At 41.3% G+C, this 26,171-nt stretch overlaps 1 protein-coding gene across 3 annotated transcripts in view; it reads right to left on the bottom strand.

Annotated features, from left to right (window-relative positions):
* The window catches only part of SLC28A2 (solute carrier family 28 member 2), an 83,170-nt gene that overhangs the window by 13,956 nt on the left and 43,043 nt on the right, over positions 1 to 26,171 (bottom strand). Inside the window, exons 1-13 of one of the 3 annotated variants that reach the window (XM_082388763.1) lie at positions 20,022 to 26,167; positions 10,129 to 10,220; positions 8,860 to 9,043; positions 6,524 to 6,665; positions 5,780 to 5,893; positions 5,349 to 5,426; positions 4,838 to 4,918; positions 4,317 to 4,397; positions 2,503 to 2,628; positions 2,290 to 2,420; positions 1,690 to 1,858; positions 1,314 to 1,511; positions 623 to 704 (exon numbers count right to left, since the gene is read on the bottom strand). In XM_082388763.1, coding sequence (XP_082244889.1) covers positions 623 to 704; positions 1,314 to 1,511; positions 1,690 to 1,858; positions 2,290 to 2,420; positions 2,503 to 2,628; positions 4,317 to 4,397; positions 4,838 to 4,918; positions 5,349 to 5,426; positions 5,780 to 5,893; positions 6,524 to 6,665; positions 8,860 to 9,043; positions 10,129 to 10,220; positions 20,022 to 20,023 — 1,480 coding nt within the window. In that variant the 5' untranslated portion in view covers positions 20,024 to 26,167. Of the gene's footprint in view, positions 1 to 622; positions 705 to 1,313; positions 1,512 to 1,689; positions 1,859 to 2,289; positions 2,421 to 2,502; positions 2,629 to 4,316; positions 4,398 to 4,837; positions 4,919 to 5,348; positions 5,427 to 5,779; positions 5,894 to 6,523; positions 6,666 to 8,859; positions 9,046 to 10,128; positions 10,221 to 20,021; positions 26,168 to 26,171 lie in introns of those variants that run through there. The other 2 variants (XM_082388762.1, XM_082388764.1) reach the window with 2 other exon arrangements.

Here is a 26,171-nt window from a genome sequence, read left to right as displayed (position 1 = left end):
TTCCATTTTCCTCATATTGTTTCCTCCAGCCATCACCATTCAGCAAGATTTTCAGCAATCTAATTGTATCTATGTATGCTTCACATACTCACTCCTCCCACACCTGGTGACCTGTAGCTTTTAATCCAACACTTCACACCACTTGCTCTAATTATCTATCTGCCATATGTGTCTGCTGCTTTTATTTGGCCTTTGATTCCTTGTGCAATGCCTAATTCTGTGAAGTCAACTGGTGAGCAGCATAATTTCTGAAAGTACCTTCACTACTGAATAAAAAACAAAATACCTTTACTTATATATGCACTATGTCCATTTAATGGCAAAATAAAAATAATATCATTATAGTCTTCCTCATAGGGAAAATAAAAATAAAATTGGTTTTTTGGGCTTCCATTTGAAAGGGAAAAAAATGACAGAAGTTGAGATTGCAAACCCAGCCTGGGCTTCATGCATAGCCAGGTAGCATGATTACCTTAACTCCAAATTAACTGCCACCTGAGAGGCCCATTTCACATCAGCATCTCTATCTGGTCTCAACTCATACTGAAGCACCAGGACTGCCCACTACAGATGCTGGGAACTGGCTGGCATATTGGGTAGCTGGGAAAATGAATTAACTCACTCAAGCCTCCCAGTGTGATTCCTATGGAACTAAGATTGGCAAATCCACAGAGTGAAAATGTTGTAATGATTTCAGCTCTCACCTAGGGAAAACAAAAATAAATAAGTAAACTCAGTCCTATGTGCACAGTCGTATAATCGTTCGTATCGACGTATAACGTCGTATAGACGTTCCAGAGTACTTAGAACCCCCAATCTTGTGTGTGCTACTCTAAGGAATATGGAAAGGATGCTCAGAAAATAATCGCTTCATGAGTTATTATAGGGATAATGATATGGAACCACCATGGCCTCTTTACCCAATGCTCTTCTTGTTGAAGCCTATGAATTAGGAGAAGGCCTAGGAATGAGGATGATTGAGAGAAAAGAGAGGGAGAGAAAAAAGGAGCTCAGTTTATAGCAATTTAAACTTATAAATGAAGAAGGAGACCTTAGACTATCAGAAATAGTATCCTCCTTGGACTGCCCCAACTGTAAAGGCTCAGTAATTACATTCTAGAGAGAATTTGGGTCAGAGTGTAGGGGACTAGCACACAGACTTCAGGGCAGCTCAGGCACCGAAGCCAAGCATACTGTTACCCTTGCTTTGTGGTCAGGCCTGGGATCCTGGAAAGGGATCTGTGCGTGTTAAACTTTAGTGTAACACTTTTTGTCTGCCTGGACTGTTTATGCTTTTCTAGATTGTCACTTACAGAAATCCACTGTTTCTCGCCTCCAATCCACTCTTCCACTCCAGAGAGACGTTTGTTTTTGTACTGAGACAGTTGCTGATAGGCCACAAACTCATTCGTGAAGAACTTGATCCCCACCATCTCAGCCACCATCGGACAGTCTGCCCACTCGACACCCATCATGAAAACCACGGGCCTTAGGATATAGGAGCAGATGATCTGGGTGAGAGAAAGAGACAGTCAGGAGACAAAGACTTCTCTGGAGCCTTGACTCAGTCTCCTCCACCCTTCTCCTCTCCACGCTCCCTCAGTGCACTGTGGGTCAGGAGGACATGCACAATTCAAGGACTACTTAAACACACCCTAGAGGGACAGCCCAACAAATGGAATCCTTTACCTGAAAAGTGAGCCCCTGTATGTCTACCAGTTCCCCTAGCCAGGAGAGGGCAGCGTTGATGAAGGCCAACACGGCCAAAAAGGCAATCAGGTTGGCTGCTATGTTAGCAGCAAGGCCTATGGCATCTGTGGCTCCATTGCTGGCAGCTTCCAGAACACTCTTCTCCTTCCTGTGGTTATTGGGCATAGGGGAAGAATACGGTGTCTGGAGTAATCTCGGCTCCTCAGAGAAGAGCTGTCCCAGTGTCCCAGCAGTGCAGAAGTGCAACAGGAGAGTGCAAGAACAGCTTGAGGGGTGATGGGGGTTCCTAGTGACCCTTTTTGTGGAAATTACACTGAAGCAGTATCAGATTTAATCGCCATGAAATGGTACTGACACAAAGGACAGAGGATAATGGCATGCAGAAGAGAGAGGCAGGTGGGAGGGTTAAACAAAAGAAAAAAATCAACATGATTATCTAAAGGCAGAGGTAGACAAGAGGGGATATGGAATCATATTATTTCTTCTCCAGAAGACTTGAAGCCTCTGCCACCATAGCACCACTCTTGACTCTGCACCTGACCTCACCATCTCCCAAATTATATGCCTCATTGGACTCACCCATGGGGCAATTTTACCCCCTCCTTATTCTTGAACTTGGACTCCTCCACTTCTGGATATACCAGCTTTGACAAAGCAAGAGCAGAAGGGGCAGCCATCACAGAGGCAGAAATCAAGGATGATGCGTCAATCTGTAAGGCCAGACTTAGGAATGAGCATCTACAGAACCCAGACTTGGGCTCACCCAGGAGTGATCAAACAGACTATGCTTACCCCAAAGGATATGAAGGCTCCCAAGACAGTGCCTGAGATGGTGGCAAACCCTCCAGTCATCACTGCATGGACTTCTGAAAGCGTCATGTCTGCAAGGTATGGACGGATGAGCAGAGGTGCCTCTGTCTATAAAAAAGGAGAAGAGAATCAGAATCAAGAAGGTGCAGCTCCCCATCCCAGAGTGTCCACCCCAGCTCCGGGCACACATCCCTCCAGTGTGGGTGCTCTTCCAAAACTAAGCTCTGCTCTTAGGCTCTCCCAGTGTCTGGCTCACCCACTCTGGCACCTAATCATATCCCGGCTAGCACTCTTCTCATGTGTTTTCATATCAGTTTGTCTCATCTATTTAAAATTTAGAATGCTATAGAAGACAAACAGTATATTTCTTTTGTATGTTCTCAATGTCTAAAACTATATACTTGGGAATTCCCTGGTGGTACAGTGGTTGGGACTCCGCGCTTTCACTGCCAAGGTCCGGGATTCGATCCTTGGTTGGGGAACTAGGGTCCCACAAGCCATGTGGTGTGGCCCAAACAAACAAACAAAAACTATATACTTAGTGAATGACTTTAGTATAGTGTACTTACTGAGTACATATTAATTGCTTAAAAGGTACTCATTAAATGAATTGCAAATAGATGACTGAAGCCCAGTGTTGATGAAAGAATCCAAAGAAATAATGTTTGTGAAAATGGTATGAAATTATGAAGACCCAACTATGTAAAATATATCTAGCATTGGGGCTTCCCTGGTGGTGCAGTGGTTGAGAATCTGCCTGCCAATGCAGGGGACACGGGTTCGAGCCCTGGTCTGGGAAGATCCCACATGCTGCGGAGCAACTAGGCCCGTGAGCCACAACTACTGAGCCTGCTCGTCTGGAGCCTGTGCTCCGCAACAAGAGAGGCCGCGATAGTGAAAGGCCCGCGCACCGCGATGAAGGGTGGCCCCCGCTTGCCACAACTAGAGAAAGCCCTCGCACAGAAACGAAGACCCAACACAGCCAAAAATAAATAAATAAATTAATTAATTAAAAAAATATATATCTAGCATTGACCTAAGAAATACTTATTATTTAATGAGTGACAACTATGTGCCTAGTGCTATATGATATGCTAGGGACATTCCTATGAATAAGGCAAAGTTCCTACTCTTAGGACTTTATAGTCTAGCAGAGGAAACTAAGCTGATTATGGAGAAGTTCAGCAAAATGCATCATGCTATGGTAGAAGTGTACAGAAGTATTCTGAGAACACTTCAAATACCATTAATCAGCCTAGGGCCTTAGGAGAGAAAGACCTCAATACTAATTCCTTGTCAGTTTGACAAGCCATTGTCCCTAACATTGAGTTGATCAGTCAGTAGCATATATTGAACACCTACTCCATACAGACAAATGCATCAAACAAGTATTATGGGGACAAGCTTTGGTGTTAGCCCTGAGCAAGGCAAGCTATTGTCTCCTTAGAGACCCTGGAAAACAAAGGTCACAGGAAGAAACCAGAATATGGAGGAAACATCTTTCATAGCCCCTGAAGGAGGATGACTTGGACCAGGCCATTTCCCTAAATTCCTGTGTAAGAAGTTGGATCTGTGGTTAAGTATGTCCCCATTACATACACCCAAATAAGTATTATTAGGTATGAAAGGTGAAAGCAATGAGCTGAGTTCCAAGTTTTCTTTCATCAGAGTGACTGGCTGCCCATACAGTCTTCATCTATTTGACTTTTCAAAAGGAAAGCATACATTTCTCAAACTGTTTTCTGCCATACTCTCTGTTCCCCAGAGAAAAGATCAGAAGGCCTCAGGGTGCTTACCATACCCACAAAGATGTTTCCTGCCACAGCCAGGGTCTCTGTGGCAGTGGTGCCCATGGTGATTTGCAAAAACCAGGCAATCTAAAGGGATACAAAGATCCAAACCATTAACATTAGCAGAAATCTTGGGGTGTATCCATCAAAACCCCTCCTCCATTATGTTGGTAAGGAAACTAAGGCCTAGAGAAGAAGAGGAACAAGGCCGAGACCACAAACCAAGTTACAAACAGAGCCTGGACCTGAACTCAGGACTCTTGGCTTCCAGAAAATGTAGATTAAAACTCAGTATGAAATGGCAGTTCAGCCCATTTTTTCTCCCTGCTCTGCCCCTCAGCCTGCCTAGGGCCTGGTCCTGACCATCTGATATCAGGCACGCTTGAAAGAGTTTGCTTTTCACATTGGTTCTAATGCTCTAGATCTGACATATGATCATTTTTTCCCAAAGTAAGTGCCATCTTCATGCCTCTTGATAGATCACAAGACAAAGGCCCACCTCCTGACCATGCAGGAGAATGACTCACCTTCTGAACTACCCACTGCACAAAGCCCAGGTAGTAAAGAATGGACATCACACATCCAAAGAAAAGGATGATCGGTAAGGCCTATAATGAGAATGATGGGGCAACCAGTGAGATACTACACTGAATGTGCAACTGTGTGCCATAAGAAGACAGTGTTTCAGGTCTCTAAGTTAAGTTCTTAGCATCCCAAGCACAGCTGATACAGTATAGATACTCTGGATATTTAAACACAAGCTAGTCTAGGAATAAATTTTAAATGTATTGCAAATCTATTATTTGCAATAATAGAGCCTTCTTCTCCCACCCCTATTTCATTCCAATTTCAGTATGACAATGATCAAAGGGCAAGAGATTAATGCTGCTTCCTATATGGATAAGATCAAATCCTCTTCTTAGGGTCAAATTGGTATACAGACTGGCTGATCTCTTGGACACACATCTTCATCATCTCGCTTTATCCCCCTCACCCTCACTGCCACTGACGCTCATTCTTGCTCATGAAACATATGACCTGAAAAGCGAAGATATCCTTGACCAGCATATCCCCAAAAACAAAACTGGAGCCAGCCACAGTATAGTTGAGGAAAATCTGAAAGAAAAAAAAGAGAGACAGAACAAGAGTGAAGCCAGAAAGGACACAGGGAAGATAGGATCAGCCTCATGTATGATGAGGACCTACTGCTGCTACTGAGGTTGGCCTCCCTTTGGCAGCATGGGAAGCAGCCTAAGTCACTATGAGCTACTCATTGAATGACAGAGGACTCAGCAGTTCCGTTCTCTTTATTTGTATGCTTAGTTGTACCCCAGTATACTCTCTCCTTTCCCACCAGATCACCCACCACCATCACTAACAAGACACAGCCTGATCTCCTCATGCTTTCCCCCAGTCTCCTTTCTCTAGGGTTCTACAAGAGCAGAGCTCTCATATTCAATTTCTCATACCTGAATCTGGTTTCCCAGCCATTGAAATGCGTTAAATCCAGGATCAGTTCTGATAACCAAGATCCCAAAGACAAACTGAAGACCTAGGCCCCAAAGCACTGTCCTCCAGGACACCTGGGACCAATAAGAACGTTATTCTAATGTGAACTCTAAACCCGACTTGTTCATTACCTGGCTGGGGTTTTAAACATGGGTACGTGTACTCTGGAACCAACCTAGCATGTTAACAGTAAATCTGGGGTAAGATGGAACAGGGAGCAGGGGGAAATAGGGCAGTAGTATATAAAGAGCCACATATGTCTATATGGTTTTCAAAACTATGTCTACAGGTTAGACCTCACACACAGACACATGCACACAAACATATAAAAGCATCATAAAAGAATACTTTAATATTACTATGTACAATGCAAGCTGATTCTCTATTGTATTCTATTTTCTTTCTTTCCTTCTTTATTTTTTGTTTTGTTTGTTTTTTCTTTAACACTGGCCTGGATCCACAAAATTGATATCAAGGCTCACTAACGGGTCACAACCTACAGTTTGAAAATAAATGGTCTAGGGCCTGTGAGAACTTTAAACTTCACTTAGGAGCAAAATTGTCAAAGGGGCAAATTCCAGAGATTGTTAAGAACTTAGTTCTATGCCTTTGTAATCAATACTTGGCTCATGCACTTTGTAATTAGTAACACATGGTCCTTGGCTAGGTATTACTATGCCCACCCTGCAATACCCAAAACTCACTGCACTGTGGTGTTTGGAGCAGGCAAAGAGGATGAGGGTGAACATGCAGATTCCTGTGAAGGAGATCAGCTGCTCTGGCCTTTGGGCTGTGTCTAGAACCAGCCACAGGATAAGGCCAACCAAGAAGACTCCCGCGAACACACTGGAGAGGGAATTTCAAGACCATGTCATCAAATCAGTGAGTGAAAAAGAAATCATTAACTTTACCTCTAAAAAATAGAAATTCACCACAAGGATAAATGAAACAACTCAATAGATTAGACACAGAGACATATCTTTAGAATCATTCATCTGGTGGTTTCCCAGTTACCACCTCTTCCCTCCCCTCAACTCTTTTACTCACAGAATGAAGCTGAAAGAGTCCAATCTGAGGACATAAATCTCATGACCTCCTTTTCTTCAAGTTATCATACCAGTAAGATGTGATATAAAGACTTATCCTTTAAGAATGTTCTAATGCATAACCAAAATATTTTAAAAAGAAGGAGGAAAAGTCCTCCCATGGATCTCCACCCAATTTCCAACCACTCCAAGGGCAAGAGTAAACGCTAAGCCACAAATCAACTACTTAGTGCCCTGTGGTCCCTTGATGTACCAAACATGCTTGATCAATACATAAACTAGTCTCCTCATATCTGAGTGTTGGAGTCATTTCAGTTCAAGGGAGAAGAATTAGAAGGTGAATCACATATGAAAAGAAAAGAAAACAAAAAGAGCACATTGTCCGTTGAGATGCCGTAGGAACAACGATGATGACGACAGAAGGGATCACAGGTCAGGGTTGAATTTTGGAGCTGTTCTCACTGTGAACTCAAAGTGAATTAAATCTGGCTTCCATGGATAACTAATAAGAACGTGCTGTATAAAAAATTTAAAAATAAAATTTAAAAAATAAAGTAACATAAAAAATAAATAAATAAATAAATAAATAAATCTGGCTTCCAGAATCCATCCTGTTAATGAAGAAAGTCCTTTCGCTCTATCTCTCCAATGTCAAATAAATCAATGATCCAAAATTTAGGCTGTAGTCTGGTGTGTTTCTCCAAATGATCGCTGTTGCAAACATCGTGAACAGCTATTTTCCGTGCATCCATTGGACAAAAGGCATAAAAGTGGAACATATAGAGAGTCTGCAAGTTATCCTCTCACCCCAGGCGTGTGATCAAAGGACACGTGCATGCCACAGTTAGTTAGATGAGGTGCGGCTGCTGTAGCATCCAGCTCAGTATACACTGAACAGTGAGTTTGCTCTTTAAACTCTAGGGAATTATAAGACACCAGTGGGTGCAGGAAGTCTGGAGGACTAAAGGGAAAAAAAGCACAAAAAGTATCCGGGAACTAAGGGAGAAACACATGACCACCAAATCAATTTGATAGTTTAATGCTGCTATAAGCCTCTTTGCCTTGATTTCTTCATTGAAGAGGAGTATGGTTTTTCTCATTTCTGATACCAGCCCTGACAATAAACAGACTGAAACTCTTCTCTGAAATGGAACCCCTCTGGCCCCCTAGCAATATTGAGACATGAGGCTATAAGAAACTGGACTAAGTTCAGTGCTCAGATTCCCACTGCTATTTGCTCGCTGAGCCTTGGTTTTTTTTGTTTTTGTTTTTTAACATCTTTATTGGAGTATAATTGCTTTACAATGGTGTGTTAGTTTCTGCTTTATAACAAAGTGAATCAGTTATACATATACATATATCCCCATATCTCTTCCCTCTTGCATCTCCCTCCCTCCCACCCTCCCTATCCCACCCCTCTAGGTGGCCACAAAGCACCGAGCTGATCTCCCTGTGCTATGCGGCTGCTTCCCACTAGCTATCTATCTTACATTTGGTAGTGTATATATGTCCATGCCACTCTCTCACTTTGTCCCAGCTTACCCTTCCCCCTCCCTGTGTCCTCAAGTCCATTCTCTAGTAGGTTGGCGTCTTTATTCCCGTCTTGCCCCTAGGTTCTTCATGACCATTAATTTTTTTTTTTTTTTTTTTAGATTCCAGCTCTATTTACAATAGCCAGGACATGGAAGCAACCTAAGTGTCCATCAACAGATGAATGGATAAAGAAGATGTGGCACATATATACAATGGAATATTACTCAGCCATAAAAAGAAACGAAATTGAGTTATTTGTAGTGAGGTAGATGGACCTAGAGTCTGTCATACAGAGTGAAGTAAGTCAGAAAGAGAAAAACAAATACCGTATGAGCCTTGGTTTTGTAAAGTATAGGGGAGGGTCTGAGAGACAATTCAGGAACCGTCAAAGGAGGAAAAGGGTAATGGACTGGGATTTAAGACAAGTTGTGGGATGAGGGATATTGAGATTCTTATCTTACCCTTTCATCCAAAGCTTCAGGCAGGAGTTTTCAAGGGGCTTCAGACATCTCGTTAACTTTTCACCAAAGAACCTTTTCAGAAAGCGGTGAACCAGGACTAAAAGCACCAAACAGGTGAGGACGAACAAGGCCAGTGCCCTATGGAAATTCAAGATGCAAGCTGCCAGGAAGTAGGCAGCATAAGCTAAAAAGAGAAAGTACAGAGTAAGGATCAGCAAGGCAGAGCCCCCTAGGACCAAATGAAGATTTAGTCATGAATGTCTGGGACTTAAGGCAGGTAAAACCCTCCAGCGACCTTACCACCCAGCCCTGTCAGACTGAGCTGCAATTCTCAAGGCCAGGATAGATGGCTAACTGTTTTCTTGGGGGATTCCAAGGAGGAAACAACTTAGTTTGAATGTTGCATATTTTCACTTGTCCCTGATAAAATCTCATTCCCTTCTATTTTATCTGATATTCTCTTTCTATCCTTGGAAGTGGATTTGATCAGCACCCACCTTTATACTCTTAAAAAGTCATCTTTTCTCAAAACTTTATAACCCCAGTCATTTTAACCTTTCCTCTTCAGCAGAGCCATGTAAACAAGGCTACTACTAGGAGGTACAGCCATATGGTTCTCATTCCATGGCCCCTTGACTCACCCCAAAATATAATTTTTGTTCTCACTACCCCAGCTGCCTCTAATATTCACATCAAAGTCCCATACGTCACTGACGGTATATTTTAAATAATGGTTTGCTATCTATTTTTTTTTGGTCATGCCCCGCGGCTTGCAGGATCTTAGTTCCCCAATCAGGGATTGAACCCGGGCCCCAACATTGAAAGCACTGAGTCCTAACCACTGGACCGCCAGGGAATTCCCAAGAGGTTTGCTATCTTTTAAAAATATTTTATATCATTGATCTCACCAGTAAACCAGCAAATAAGTAACATACTATAGGCTTCTTTCACAGACTTCAAGAACCATGCCCCTCATCTAATCAAGATACTAAAAAAGAGACAAGCCCAGATTCTCTGACATATTTAAGTCTATCAAATAGTACATTTTGAAAAATAGCTTATTCTCAGAAGTGCAACTTACTTACTTATTCCTAGAAGTGAAACTCTATAAATTACAGCTCACCTACAAGTAATTAAGATCTTCACATCACATAGCCCTTTAGATCAACTTGTGAATAAAGCTGCTTTCCATCTAGTAATAGTCTTGACACAAGGTCACATTTCTAAAACGACTGTGTCTCTCACTTCCGTGGATCCTCAATACCTTACCCAAACACAACAGGCTCAGCAGGATCTTCTTGAACAAGCCAGCATGTGTCTTACAGAAACTTCTTGCCCTGGTGAAAGGCTGTAGGTTCCTCCTGATGAGAATCCAAAAGTTAAGATCCAAAAATTATTCCATCCCGTTTATATCAATTCCCAGAACTTAGATTGCCTGGCCAGAGGAAGAGTTTTCTCTTAATGAAATTCATCCTGGGGAAGTTAGGTAGTGTTCTAGTGATGCCAAAAAGGCCAGGTCAACCTTGCCAATGGGCAGCAGGTCAGAACACTCCTACCCAACCTGGACTAGCAATATCCTCAGTAATTTCCTACCACAGAAGGGAACACTGGTCACATCAGGGAGAGACTACCGGGACCTACTCCTTCCTGTTCCCTAGGGACGAGGGATTGCTCAGCTTCCAGATGCAGAAAAGGGCCTATTCTTCTGAGAGAAAATAAAAATCACATAAACCCATAACCCTGAACAGTCAATCAGATATGCATTGACAGACTGGATGGAAAACACTACCACCCTCAAGAATCCCTGGGTGAGAGGGCCTGAGAGAAGGTACCCAGCAAGTAGAACTTTTCAAGTTTAATTTATCAAACATTTGTCTAGTGCTTTCTATGTGCTGAACTCTTTCTAAAAAGTTTAAAAGTACTAACTCATTGACTCCTAATAAGAACTCTTGAGATGGCTACTATTATCATTCCCATTTTACAGATGTGGAAACTGGAAAACAGAGAAGTACCTTTCCCAAGGTCATGGAAGTTGTAAGGAGCATAGACAGAATGTAAACTCAGGCAGTCTGGCTTCAGAATCTGAGCTCTTAACCATCTTCCTTTGCTGCATCTTACCTAGGCCCCAGGCTCACCTGTCTCTGCCACTTTTAAATGTCCTCAGCACACTGAAGTCATATGAACAAAAAGCTCTAATTTCCAAACTCTTAGAAGCTCCAAAGAAGATGAGCCCAGCAAGAAGGTCCCAGTTGGCCATCATGCTGAGGCAGGACAGCTTAGCCAGGGCTGGGACCAACCACTAGCTCCAAATGCCCTGGGGACTTAGCACACAGATTTCCATGGCTCTTTCTCCATTGCTACCTCTCTCATCTAACACACTCCCTCTTCTTTATACAAAGCCTTTCTTTTCAATCCTCTCTCCTTCTCCTTATTTCTTCTTTCTTCAGGGAGTCCAACCCTGTGTTAGTTGAGTAGAGTGTGTATTATCAGATACAGGTGATCCGAGAAAGGAGAAAACATTCTTTATCACCACCTGAGTTATCAATTCAAGAGGACACTTTAGGATCTCAAGAATTCTGCTACCTTTCCATGCTTAATAGAGAAAGTAGTGAGTAAAAAGCATTGCTTAGAGGTGTCAGTGTACCTGAAGGATGTCAATATCTTTGGAATATCATTTGCAAAGTATATCAAGGAACTAATGTAATTTCAATCCTAGACTTCCCATGTGTGCCAGATATCTTTGGTTTGCTCCTCCAGATCCACTCTCCATCTTGCTCTGTGCCCTGGGATTCTAACCCATGTGGACTGCATCAGTGGGATTACATAACCCTCTGGATTATCTAGTTGGGTTCTACCAAGAGGACCCAAAAGGAGATCAGAGTGTATGAAAAGACTGAGGTCAGCATATTGAAGTCTTCTTTATCTGACTCTCCTTCTGGGTTCTCTTATATCTTGTCCCTTTGGGCCTAGGAATAGTAACTGTTCATTGCTTCTAGCCTCAGGTTCTTGCACTATTGTTCCTTGTGATTCCACTACATCTTGCACACATCCCTGTAATGGTCTCTCTGTAAATAAACCCCCTCTGTAAATAAACCCTTCTCTAATTATCCTAATTTAAGTATTCCGTCTGTTCCTGTTAGGACCCAAACGGATCTATTAGGTGAAGCTGATTTAAAATCATACCTAATCAAATGCCAGTTCAGCAAAGCCATTGCAAAATTAGAGGGGACACTCACTAGTCCAGGATAAATATAAACCACATACCTAGAAAAGGTTTCTGCCATTACCTCATGACCACATTCAACCATTCCCTGGGAACTAAAGATCAGTGGGTACTACCAGAAGTCTGAAGAACACTCATTTCTGTAAAACCCATGAACAACCTGATCCTAGCATACCAATTTACAACTGGACATCTGCTTTAAAAAATTAAAATAAAAAAAAATTATACAGGACATTCCAAGGAAAAGAGAATATATGTTCTCAGACCCTTTTAAACCAACTGAGAAGCAGTGCATAGAGGTATGTGCACGGGTGTTCATGATCCTGGCATCCTGCTTGGCCTAGGATCTTGCTAATACAACCAAGCTCTTTACATAATGGTTCAGTTTGAGAGTTAGTAACTGTGTTATACTCAGAAGCTGAATTGAGAAAAAAAAATCTGTCTGGTAGATGGTGACACTTGATATCTTGTCCATAACTTGCTGTGATGTCTGTACCCACTCATAAATTCTCCAGGTATGTGTGTGGAAGGCTTTGCAGATATGGACTAATAGTAACGCTCTCACTTACATGCTTACTGCCTGCAGCCTCAAGTGACAGCATGGGAAAGAGTAGGGTAAGGATGATAGGTTGTGCTAGCTGAACATAGCATTAGTGGTCACTATAGGTCAGGCCCAGCAGCAAGGGTGTTCGTGCATTTTCTCAGTGACCCTTTCCACAAGTTGTGGAAACTCCCCCAACTAAGGGAGACAAAGCTATGGAAATTCCCAGGGTCTGGGGTACTATCTTTTAGCAGTTAGAATGGAAGGCGTAGATAGCTTTCAAAAAATCCATCTCCTGTGACTGTTGACAGTGGGGCCCTGGGTGAATCCTTGCTTGCCCTGGCTTGAAATAAGAACTAGAAGAAAGAAAATGAGTCAACCCAGTACCAAATGACAGTCTGAGTAAAGGGCAAGGGCCTCCAGGTAGAAGTGACCAGTATCTTTTCAAGGTGTCCAAAGTTTTCATTTGATGATAGCATAAGAAGAACTGGTCAGTGGGTACTGTACTGGGTACCACTTTGCCAGATTCAAAGGTGTGTATAAAGCTGGTTTAAAACTGGATGGGCAAGGGTTGCTGGATAGTGTTGTAGAGGAGCTCAAGAACAGTTACAAAAAGTGTTCAAGGGAGAATGGTGATTGAGAAGCAAAAAGCTTATTAATAAACCAAAGTGGAAAGCCAAAAAGGAGTTGGAAAACCAGGGAAGGCAAGAGAAAAGTCTATCAGATGGTGGCCAGCAAACCTACATTGGAGTCAGAGGCTCTGTGCACCGAGGGATGACCAGTTCTGAGAACCATCAGCCCAGGCAGAGTGAGAAGGGAACCTAAACCAGAACACAGCCGGGTGCTTAACTGCTGAATTGTGATGGATGTGTTGCCTTGGAAAAGAACCCTCTCTCCACACAGGACCCAAATCTCTGCTTGATGTGCAATAAAAAGTCAGATCTTCTTCACACTAAAAGTAGAGATTCAAAGATCCACAAAAACAAGAGGGACCTAGTTAGTGGGTTTTCCAACCGGCCCTTCTACCCAGCCTCAACTTCTTCCTTCCACAACTCTTATCCCTTCAGGTTAGAGGTAGCGGGGATTCTGAAAAACAGTAGAGTCTCCCTAGGTAAGGCTCCCTCTCATTAGGGAGAGTCATGACTCTTTCCCCAATGGCCTTTGCAGGCCAGCCCTTTAGTTCCATTTTTAGCAAAACTTTCTCTAGTTTCTAGTATATGATTAATGCTCATCATATAGTTCCTATGCTGACACAATTTGTCCCTATTTACATCTTCTTTTAACGATTTCAATAGGAATTTGAGGACAAAGGAGCTCTGGCTCATTTAGCTGTTGAATTCAGGCTGAGGCCCTAAACAGAAAAAAAAACAAAAACAAAAACAGGAGGGGTTGGGGGGAGGAGTTCCCAGCAAGGATGGGCTGCCTAAAGTTCTTCACTCAAGATGTGCACTGACATGCAACTTAGTCCAGCCCAAGATGCCCTTCCAGACCTCCCTCCCAGTAACTTGTGCAGTTCACATCCACCCACCTATCTTGCCATCCCCATCTGTCCCTGCCAGGCTTACCATCATCCTCCCAGGAAATTAGAACTGTTGCTCTGATAGGGCAGCCAGAAGAAACAACAGACTTAGTAGGAGCAGTTGGAGAGCTAGGAGGAAAAGCGAAAAAGAGAAATGATCTTTAAGAAGGAGAGGGCTTCCCTGGTGGCGCAGTGGTTAAGAATCCACCTGCCAATGCAGGGGACATGGGTTCGAGCCCTGGTCCAGGAAGATCCCACATGCCGCGGAGCAACTAAGCCCGTGTGCCACAACTACTGAAGCCTGTGTGCCTAGATCCCATGCTCCGCAGCAAGAGAAGCCACCACAATGAGAAGCCCGCGCACCGCAACGAAGAGTAGCCCCCGCTCGCCATAACTAGAGAAAGCCTGTGCACAGCAACAAAGACCCAATGTAGCCAAAAATAAATAATTTTTTTAAAAAATAATAATAATTAAAAAAAAAAAAGGAGGAGAGGTCAACAACATTCAGTGATGTGTAAGATCAGGTAGCATAGCAAATGAGAAGATGGCCGTGAACAGGTGACTGGTTCTGTTTGAAAGAGCCATTTACAGGAGAGTGACTGGATGAAAATGGAATTGCAGGGGATTGAGTGAGTGTGAGTATATATGGACCACTTTTTCAAAAAACTGCCTCTAAAGGAAAGAAAAACCAGATACTATTTAGTAAGCACTTTTTACCAGGTACTGCAAGACCTCATCAATCATCCTCCTCCAAAACCACAGGGTTAATATTATATTCACAGGCAAGGAAAGTGAGCCTGCTGGCAAAGTTAGGATTTAAACCCCAGATCCTTCCATTACTCAATGTGGCTTCTAATTAGACATGAAAGACTGGAATTCCAGAGGGAACATTCCAGAATTCCAAAGTTATAATTGCGAAGAGAGTAGAGGAGAAGGAGCAGGTAACCGTGCCTGTGAATGTCAAAGAAGCTTTCACAAAGAAGAGGACAGATGAACTGTTCCTAAAGGGAAAGGGGAAGGCGTTTGCCAAGGGGATGTGTTTCAAGGAGTTAGAAGAGAAGGCTGGGCTACCTCTAGAGGAGGAAAAGCATACTTGAGTGAGCCAAGCATTTTGAAAGAACAGTACGATTTACTGTCGCTGAGAAGCAGGGAGCATGTGGATGGATGGTGGGAAGAAAGCATGCAAAGAAGACAGAAGCCAGGTCATTTAGACTATATATCATGCTTAGGAATTTCAGTTTTATCTTGCAGAAAGCAGAGACCCATTGAGGAATTTAAGCAAGGTAATAACATAAGTATATATGTATTTTTTAGAAAGATCACTCTGGAGGCAGGTGGTGAGGGATGGGCTAGGGGCCAGTATGGAAGTAACTGAAGGTGCAGGGGAGGACTGATAGGAGGTGAATGGCATAGGTGTTTGTTTGTTTGTTTGTTGTTTAATTTTCAATTTAATCACAGTATGACACTAATTCCTTAATATCAGTTATCTAGTCAGAGTTCAGATTTCCCTGATTTTCTCATAAGTGTTCTTTGTTAGTTTTGTTCTTACAGTTTGGGTTTTGAATCTGGATCTTTTTAAGGTCCATATGTTGCAGCTGGATGAAGCTTCTTTCAAGTGTCTTTCCATCTGAATGTCTTGCCATCTTTTATTTGTTGAGGAAAGTAGGTTGTTTGTTCTGTAGGTTTCCCCCAGGCTGCATTTTGATGATTGCATCCTTGCGGTACAATTGAACCTGTTACTCCTTCCCCCTGTATTTCCTATAAATTGTAGGTAGAGTTAGAGACCTGATCAGATTCCATTTTCAGGGGGGGAGGCGGGTGTGCAGGACTGTGTCAGAGACGTTGCATGCTTTTATCAGGAGGCACAGGCTGTCTCTATTTTTGAGATGTTAGCATTGACGACTGTTGCCAGGATCTCTTAATTCATTAGGAAATTCATGTTTTTATTATAAACATTTTATTCAGAATCATATGAACCTTGCTGAATTTTGCTCATGAAATTGTATCTCCATTAGGCCGCTTTAATTCATTAATCAGTTTTTCATTAAGGCATTGAATTATTTTAAATTATTTTCCATTTCCACTTTAGAAGATTTTAAAAATCTCTTCTTTTAAAACTTTGTAACAAAGGCATAGGTGTTTGAGAAAGAGGATCAACATCAAGGGGAGGGAAACTGGGATGACAAATGAGGTTCCTTCAGTGAGTGACTCAGTCAGGGTGATAACATGAACCAAAATAGAAAAGACAGGAGGAGGAACAGATCTGAGGAGGAAATGTGAGTTTATTTATCTTTGTGTGCCTAGAGCCCAGCCTGACTAGGGCCTGACTGAGTAGAAAAGTATCAAACCCATGCTGACAGAAATTTGGTTTTAATGTTTAATTTGAAGTGTGTATGTCACACCTAGATGAAGGTGTTTGGTAAGTGGTTAGATATATAGGCCAGAAGCTTCAAACAAAGATTCAGGCTTCAGATGTGGCTTTAGGAATCAAGACATTAAGTGTAGGAGTGAGAAGAGAAGACAAATGACAGGCTCTGGAAAACAACAGACAAGAAAGAACATCCAGAGAGGTAGAAGAATGAGGAGGGGATAGTGCCATTAAAATCAAAAAGTGAGTTTCCAGAAAAAAAGGGTCAGGAGGGTCATACTGCAGATGCCCAGTGAAAGTGTGTGTACATTGGACTTGGTAAGTACGTTTTCATTGCTCACTTGAGTAAAAGATTTTCAGCAGAGCAGTGATGGTGAAAACTAGATTGTACTGGGCTGAAAATTGAATGGGGAGGTGAGAAAAATGGAAAGAGCAAGGAAATCCCGTGTTTCCAAGAAACTTGGCCATGAAGGAAAAAGATTACACAAGTTTGAGATAAGGTTGATTTTTGAGGAAAGAAACTTGAGTATATTTATACATTGAGGGAAGGAATAATTGAAGACGTAGGGGAAAGAGGCCCTGTTGAAGGGGATGGAGAAGGGTGGCATTAAGAAGATGGATAAAGAGGTTGGCCTCAAACTCAGGGAGAGCAGGCCTTCTGATAAGGAGGGGAAAAGATAAGGATTCATGCAGGTGCAGGTATATTTAAGTTGGAACATATGGGAAGATAACTTAATGTTTAAACAAAAATAATAATATTGTAGTATGGGGTTTATAACATATGTGAAAGTAAAATGTATAAACATAAACAAGAGTAATATAAAGGCTGGAAGAGGACATACAGAAGTATACTATTATAAGGTTCTTATACTATATGCCAAGTATACTATTATAAGTTTCTTATACTATATGCCAAGGGGTATAATATCACTTGAAGGTAGACTTGATAAGTTGAAAATATACACTACGGGGGACTTGCCTGGTGCTCCAGTGGTTAAGACTCCATGGTTCCACTGCAGGGGGCACCAGTTCCATCCCTGGTGAGGGAACTAAGATCCCACATGCCGCATAGGAAAGAAAGAAAGAAGGAAGGAAGGAAGAAAAGAGAGAGAGAGAAAGAAAGAAAGAAAATATATACTACAAACTCTAAACCAACCACTAATATAGCAAAACAAAGAGTTATACCTAATAAGCCAATAAAGGAGGTAAAATGGAATCATTTAAAAATATTCAGGGTGGGCTTCCCTGGTGGCGCAGTGGTTGAGGGTCCTCCAGCCAATGCAGGGGACACGGGTTCGAGCCCTGGTCTGGGAGGATCCCACATGCTGCGGAGCGACTGGGCCCGTGAGCCACAACTGCTGAGCCTGCGTGTCTGGAGCCTGTGCTCCGCAACAAGAGAGGCCACGACAGTGAGAGGCCCGCGCAAAGCAATGAGGAGTGGCCCCCGCTCGCCGCAACTAGAGAAAGCCCTCGCACGGGGGCGAACACCCAACACAGCCAAAAATAAATAAATAAACTTAAAAAAAATTAAAAAAAAAATATTCAGGGAGTTCCCTGGTGGTCCAGTGGTTAGGACTCCATGCTTTTACTGCCAAGGGCCCGGGTTCAATTCCTGGTTGGGGAACTGAGATCCTGCAAGCTGTGCAGCACAGCCAAAAAAAATTTTTTTTCAATTAATCTGAAAGAAGGCATAAAAAGAGGAAAGGGTATTAAAGAGGAAAGGCATTTAAAAAAAAAAAAAGAACAATGGAAGACATCTGTGTTTATGGATCAGAAAAATTAATATTGTTAAAATGTCCATACAACCCAAAGCCATCTATAGATTCAATACAATCCCCATCAAAACTCCAATGGCATTCTTCACAGAAATAGAAAAAACAATCTGAAAATTTGTATGGAACCACAAAAGACCTCAAATAGCTGAAGCAATCCTGAAGAAAAAGAACAAATCCAGAGGTATCAAATGTCCTGATTTCAAACTATACTACAAAGCTATAGTAATAAAAACAGTATGGTACAGGCATAAAAAGACACATAGACCAATGGAATAGAATAGACAGCCCAGACTTAAAGTCCCACATATACAGTCAGGTAATATTTGACAAGGGAGCCAAGAACACCCAATGGGGAAAAGACAGTCTCTTTAAACAAATGGTGTTGGGAAAACTTGATAAACCCATAAAGAACAATGAAACTGGACCCCTATTTTATACCAATCACAAAAATTAACTCAAAATGAATCAAAAACTTAAACATAAGACCCGATACCATAAAATTCCTAGAAGAAAACACAGGGAGGAAGCTCCTTGACATTGGTCTTGGCAATACTCTTATGGATAGGAAACTGAAAGCAGAAACAACAATAGCAAAAGTCAACAAGTGGGACTATATCAAACCTAAAAGCGGGACTTCCCTGGTGGCTCAGTGGTTAAGAATCCGCCTGCCAATGCAGGGGACATGGGTTCCAGCCCTGGTCTGGGAAGATCCCACATGCCGCGGAGCAACTAAGCCCGTGCGCCACAACTACTGAGCCTGAGCTCTAGAGCCCGTAAGCCACAACTACTGAGCCCACGTGCCACAACTACTGAAGCCCATGCACCTAGAGCCTGTACTCCGCAACAAGAGAAGCCACTGCAGTGAGAAGCCCGCGTACCACAATGAAGAGTAGCCCCCGCTCACCACAACTAGAGGAAGCCCACGCGCAGCAACAAAGACACAATGCAGCCAAAAATTAAAAAAAAAAAGCTTCTGTACAACAAAAGAAACAATTAATGAAATAAAAGGCAACCTATGTAATGGGAGAAAATTTTTGCAAACCATATACTGGATAAGGGGTTAATATCCAAAATACATAAAGAACTCATACAACTCAATAACAACAATGACAACAAAAGATACAATTTAAATATGGACAGAGGAACTGAAAAGACATTTTTTCCAAAGAAGATATCCAAAAGGCCAATGAGTACATGAAAAGATGTTCAACATCACTAATCATTAGGGAAATAAAAACCAAAACCACAATGAGATAACACCTCACACCTGTTTGAATGGCTATCATCAAGAGACAAGAGATAACAAGTGTTGGCCAAGATGTGGAGAAAAGGAAACACTTATACACTGTTGGTGGGAATATAAATTGGTTCAACCACTATAGAAAACAATATGGTGTTTCCTCAAAAAATTAAAAATAGATCTACCATATGACCCAGCATTTCCACTTCTGGTATATGCCCAAAAGAAAAGAAGACAGGGTATCAAAGAGATATATGCACTCTCATGTTTACTGCAGCATTATTCACAATAGCCAAGATATGGAAACAATCTAAGTGCCCATCAATGGATGAATATATAAACAAGATGTGGCATATATATATGCAATGGAATATTATTCAGCCATGAGAAAAAAGGACATCCTGCTATTTTCGACAACATGGATGGACCTTGAGAATATCATGCTAAATGAGGTAAGTCAGAGAAAGAAAGACAAGTACTGTATGATCTCACTTACATGTGGAATCTATAAAAAAGCCAAACTCGGGAATTCCCTGGTGGTCCAGTGGTTAGGATTTGGCACTTTCACTGCCGGGGCTCTGGTTCAATCCCTGGTTGGGGAACTAAGATCCTGCAAGCCTTGTGGCATGGCCAAAAATATAATAATAATAAAATAAATTAAAAATTAAAAAGCCAAACATTAAAAAACAGAAAGTAAATGGTTGTTACCAAGGAATGGGGTGGTGAGGGGATAGGACAGATGGTGTTAAGGGTACAAACTTTCAACAAGTAGTAAATAAGCCCTAGAGAACTGATACACAGTATAGTGAATATAGATAACAGTATTGTATTATAATCATCAAACTTTCTAAGAGGCTAGAACTTGAGTCCAACTACTAAAAAGAAATGATCATTATGTAACATGATAAAGGTGCTAGCTATTGCTACAGTGGCAATCATATTACAAATATATCAAATTAACATGTTGTACACCTTATCTTTGCAGAATGTTATATGTCAAACATATTTCAACTTTAAAAATTACATTTAGTTGCAATCCAGAGATGAGAGGAAGGATCTGGGTAAACAGCTGAGCTAAATTCTCATTGATTGTGAATTGGGCCTTTACTTTTTATTTTGTCTAGTTTTGTTTTGTGGAGCCAAGAGTGACAAATGAAATTATAAATGCTTCCCAAATCCTAAATTTTATCATTAAGAAAACTTTCATAAAATCAGTGGCATGGGGTGACTTTAATTGATGAGAGGAATGTAATATTGGGTAACTAGTGAAAAGACAATCTATTCTTAATGGATGACTGGGAAAGTTAACAGTGGAAGAAATAAATTTGATATGTTGAGAAAAGAAAAGAGCAGTGGAGCCAAATAAAAACAAATAAATAGCTGGGACGTCCCTGGCAGTCCAGTGGTTAAGACTCCATGCTTCCACTGCAGGGGGCGTGGGTTCAATCCCTGGTCAGGGAACTCAGATCTACATGCCACACAGTGCAGCAAAACAAAACGAAACAAAAACATACACACACACACACACACACACACACACACACATAGATAGCAAGACGGTAGATTTAAATCTTTAAATGTAAATGGCCTAAAAACGCCAATTAAAAAGCAGAGACTGGAAGGTTACCTTTAAAAAGCAAGAGGGAGACTGCTCTTTTTCTGAGAGAATGGAAAAAAAAAAAGAGGACAAAGACAAAGAAAATTATAAGTGATGAATGGGGGTCTTAGTAACAAAAATACTTAGTCTTCTTAGAAAGGAATGATATTGGATTATATACAGTGGAGACTGTATAGCTATTATATAGCAGTGGAGATGGGGATGGGTAAGAAAAAATGGGGTTGAGAATTTGTAAAGAATAGAAGTTTTAAAACAACTACTAAAGGTAAATAAGCAGGTGAGTCCACATGTAACAAAGTGAAGTGCCAAACCACTGAAGACAGCTCAGGCAGTCCAGTTTGGCACCAAAGTTCCACTTAATTGTTTTAAGTTGTGATGACTTTACTGGGCTCCACGTGAAGACTAGGCCTGTCTGAACAGAATTTATAGCTGAAATTCAGCAAGATTTAAAGCAATATTAATTTGGTACATGATCATTATCCTTTTTTTCCTGGTAATTGGCTTGAATGAAAAAACCATTCACGTAAAAGAAAATTTTAATGATCCAACTCTTCATTTCTGAAATCAAGAACCAGAAGAGCTAGTATTTAGAAGACAAGCTAGGAAAAAGTACATGACTCTTTTCCTCTAGGGCAGAAGAGCCCTTCTCAGGTCTACTGGCCCTTCCGTCAGCCAGACCTAAACTTAGGACAGGATGCTTCCCTGCTAAGCCAGCCCCAGGACCCTAGCATCACTGTGGGGGTGGGGGTGGGGGCATAAGGGCATATGGCTGAGGGTCTGTGGGACTGAGGGGGAGAGGGATGCTCTTATGAAGCCTAGTTTCCTTTGCTTTCAGCAGGTATACCCTCTATTTTACAGAAATTCAGTCTCTCTCGCCCTAGATCCTTTAGCACATCTCTGATCCAATAGCTTCTGAGCCTCGTTTCTAAAATCTTAGGGAAAACTGGCCTTCCCGCTTACCAAAGCAAATCCTCCAACTCTTGATCTCAATTCCACCTCCTTGCAACTCCTAAGGGCTTATCTGACAATTATTTATCTCACTATCTCCATCCTCTTCTATTGTCCATTCCTTTTCTTTCTTTGACTCTCCTGGCTCCTTCTTTCAGCCATCAGATGTGCTCAAGTTCACTAGTTCTTTAAAACAAACACCCCTCACCACCACCATACATTTTTGAATTCTAACAACAACAGAAAGAACTCTCTTTAAAATGTTTATGTTTTGCTAAATTGCTTTATAGAAATGGCTAAATTCAGAAAGAGTAATGAAAAGAAAGAGAAGCTAAAATAGTTTGCACTGAAGAATCAGATTAAGGATATCCTGAGGAACCAAGAACAGAAGAAAGGATAAAGACAGGGGTATGAGTATGTGTCCTGAGAATGGCTGGCCTTAATCAGTCATCAAATCTTGTCAATTCTACTTCAAAAGTGTATCTATTGAACTCTGAATATTTTTGAATTTTTGAGTATATACTATGGGTAAAGCATTGTACCAGGTGCTATAGGAGATAAAAAGGATGAAATAGACATGGATCCTGCCCTCAATGTATTTACAGTCCAGTTTAGGGGATGCAATATACATATAAATCTGTAACACAGTGTCAAAACTTTTAAGTGTTATTAGAGAAGATCAAATAGAAATGTTATGGGAGTTTTGAGGAAGAAGGGGCCTCTTTGGACTGTGGCCAGTGAGGTTGAGGAGGAGGAAGACCATTTGTGATAATATCATGGACATGATTGCTCTTGAGGTGGGCCTTAAAAGATATGTTGTATCTGGGCAGAAAGATGTAAAATGAAAAGATATTTCACTCAGAGGGAATGATGGAAAACATGACACAGAGGCAGGAAATGAAAGGTTATATTTAAGGAACAATTGAGGGTTAATTCTAATGCATAGAGGAGCATTAGAAAGGGAATTGTAAGAGTTAATTTTGGAAAGTCAAGTTAGGTACAAACCATGGTTGGAGAGCAGGAGGAGTGGGGAAGACTTGAATGCCAACCAGTCGGGAATGATAGAGGTTTTTGAACAAGGCAGTTCAGAGTCATGCTTTAGGCAGTTCTGGTAGAATCTATATAAGATAGTTGTGTAGCAAGTGGGAAGGACTGGAAACAAGAATCTGTATGGGTGCTATTTGAATAGTTCAGCAGAAACGAAATGAGTTTCAAAATCCAGATTCTACTACAGGTGGTAAAAGAAGGAAAGCAAACCACACACAGAAATACAGAAAGTTAAACTAAATGGGGAAAATGTATAGCTTTACTAGGATTCAAAGAAATGCAAGTTATAACTTTAAAGCATGATTTAACATCTACGTAACAAATTTTTCATCTGAGAAAACATAAAGTTGATGAGATTTGAGGGAACTGGACACAATTATACATCAGAGCAGTTTAAGATACCAACAGCAACCTGACAAAATGTAGGAAGGTCCACAGACTTCCCTAGTGGTCCAGTGGTTAAGACTCCACCCTTCCACTACAGGGGACACGGGTTCCATCCCTGGTTGGGGAACTAAGATCCCGCATGCTGTGCAATGCAGCTAGAAAAAAATAAAATAGAATAAGAATTCAAGCCCAACATTGTAAATCAACTACACTTCAATTTTTTAAAATGAAATTAAAAAAAAATTTAAGCCCAGTATTAGAAGAGTCAAGAGCTGATCAACAGCTTCATGGAACCCACTCCCTAACTTGGGCGGGGCACTTTAAGATGGATCTATACTCTGTCTTTTCTATGCCCAGCACAGTCACTGGGCTAAATATAAACCAATTATCAAACAATCTTCTAAAGGCTCCACATAAGTCAGAAGGTTTAAGTTTAATAGAGAAAGACACAGCCCTGTGTTTAAATAGGCTTTAATCTATAGGTAGCCTGACCACTGTCTCAACAACCACCAGGCACACCAGGACACGTCACTGGAAGCTGAGCCACAGCATGGCAGGTGCAAAGCAGGAGGCCCTGATGCTACTGGAAGAGGCAGAGGCTGACTAATATGCCATAACTATGACACCAAGCTTCTGGTTTATAACAAGACAGGTCATAAATCTCAGGACAACTCCTAATTATTTTGCTACACTTTACTGTTACCTAAGCTCTTAAGGGTCTCTCTTCTGTGTGTATGGTGGAAATCTTATGTAATGATGTGCCATTGCCCATCTCTTCCCAACTCCTCATTCAATGACATCCCATTGGTAGCTTGAAATAAGCCATGTTGAGAGTATTTATACTACAGGCAAATGCTACAAATCAAAGGTTGATTTATTATTTTGTCTAGATCAAGAAGCGGCAAACTATGGTCTGTGGGCCAGTCCATCCTTGTTTTTATAAATAAAGTTTTAAGAACACAGCCATGCCCATTTGTTTAGTATCATCTGTGGCTGCTTTCCCACTAAAATGGTACGGTTGAGTAGCTGTGGCAGAGACCCTATGGCCTGAAAAGCCTAAAATATTTACTATCAGGCCCTTTACAGAAAAAGTTTGCCAACCCAGGGTCTTACTCACTAAGGCAAGCAAAAATATGAACCAATATTCATGGCAAAACTACTCTTGGAGAGCCAATTCTTAAACATTTACCAGCACATCACTGGGTAGAGTTCATATATAGACCTAAGCAGTCTGATTCTAGAATTCACATTAACCACTATATTGCTAAACAAAGTATGAAATATTATGTAAGCATGAAAAATTTATAGAAAGCTTACTGTCAGTTCATAGAAATGTGATGTATAAAATAAGTGGAAAAACAAAAATACAAAGTAGTAATGTCCACATTGATATATATCAATTTGTATACAGACGTGAAATTCTGGAGAAGAAAATAGAATTTAAAAAGTTAAGCTTGTTTTCTCTATGAAGTCACTTAGTTAATTCCTAAAAATAAAGAGAAGAAAACACATATCCGGGACTACCCTGGTGGCGCAGTGGTTAAGAATCCGCCTACCCATGCAGGGGACGTGGGTTCGAGCCCTGGTCTGGGAAGATCCCTCATGCCGCGGAGCAACTAAGCCCGTGTGCCACAACTACTGAAGCCTACATGCCACAACTACTGAGGCCCGTGCACCTAGAGCCCATGCTCCACAACAAGAGAAGCCACCACAATGAGAAGCCTGCGCACCACAACGAAGAGTAGTGCCCGCTCGCTACGACTAGAGAAAGCCCACGTGCAGCAATGAAGACACCACACAGCCAAAAAAGAAAAAAAGAAAAAAAAACACATATCCATATATCCATATATTCCCTTTAGAAACTATCCAATATCCTCTTCTAAGCTTCTCAACGTATGACTTCTGCACTTTTTTATAAATACCCAGACTCTTTTCCACACCGTGGAACACGACTTCCATCTGACCTATTTTACCCCAACAACTTCTATAGACATTACTTCTGCGACTATGACCATGACCAAATTCAGAGATTTTTTCTCCTTCCTTGTCTCCTGATACACAGAACATTGTGGATTGATTGTACCTTCATTCTTGACACTTTCTTCTCTTTTGACTTTCAAGACTGTACTTTTTACCTTTCTCTATTATCTCTCTTGGTGGGTCCTTCTCCATCTTTTTAAATTTCTGATTTCTCTTTCTCCTCATCCCCAAATCTGAGCATTCCAAAAGAGCTATTTTAAAAAAAATTATATGGGTAAGTTAATATCTAAGCCTCAATTTTCTAATTGAAAAAGGGGACTAAAATTAGTACCCACCTGTTGGCATGAAAATTAAATGAATTAATTTCATAAAGCATTCTGCACAATAGTAAGTACTCAATAAATGTTAGTTGTTGTTATTCTCATTTTTGTTCTTTTGTTGCCAGTCCAACCAACACTGATATCGCTGAACTCATTACTTATGGCACAGACTTATGTAACAATTAATTACATAAAAATGTATATGTGCACTTGGTAACAGCAGGTGGCTGTGAGTCTTATTTCGACAACAAGATCATAAGCTCCTGAGAACAGGGCAAGTTTGACCTCTTCTGAGTCCACCAACCATACTAGCCAACCCTAGGCCTTAACTGAATCAATGCCAGAA

The sequence above is a fragment of the Balaenoptera borealis genome, assembly GCF_965194805.1.
Source record: "Balaenoptera borealis genome assembly, chromosome: 3".
Taxonomy (NCBI): Eukaryota; Metazoa; Chordata; class Mammalia; order Artiodactyla; family Balaenopteridae; genus Balaenoptera; species Balaenoptera borealis.
The sequence above is the reverse complement of the archived record's forward strand: the minus strand, read 5'-3'. Positions and strand labels throughout refer to the sequence as shown.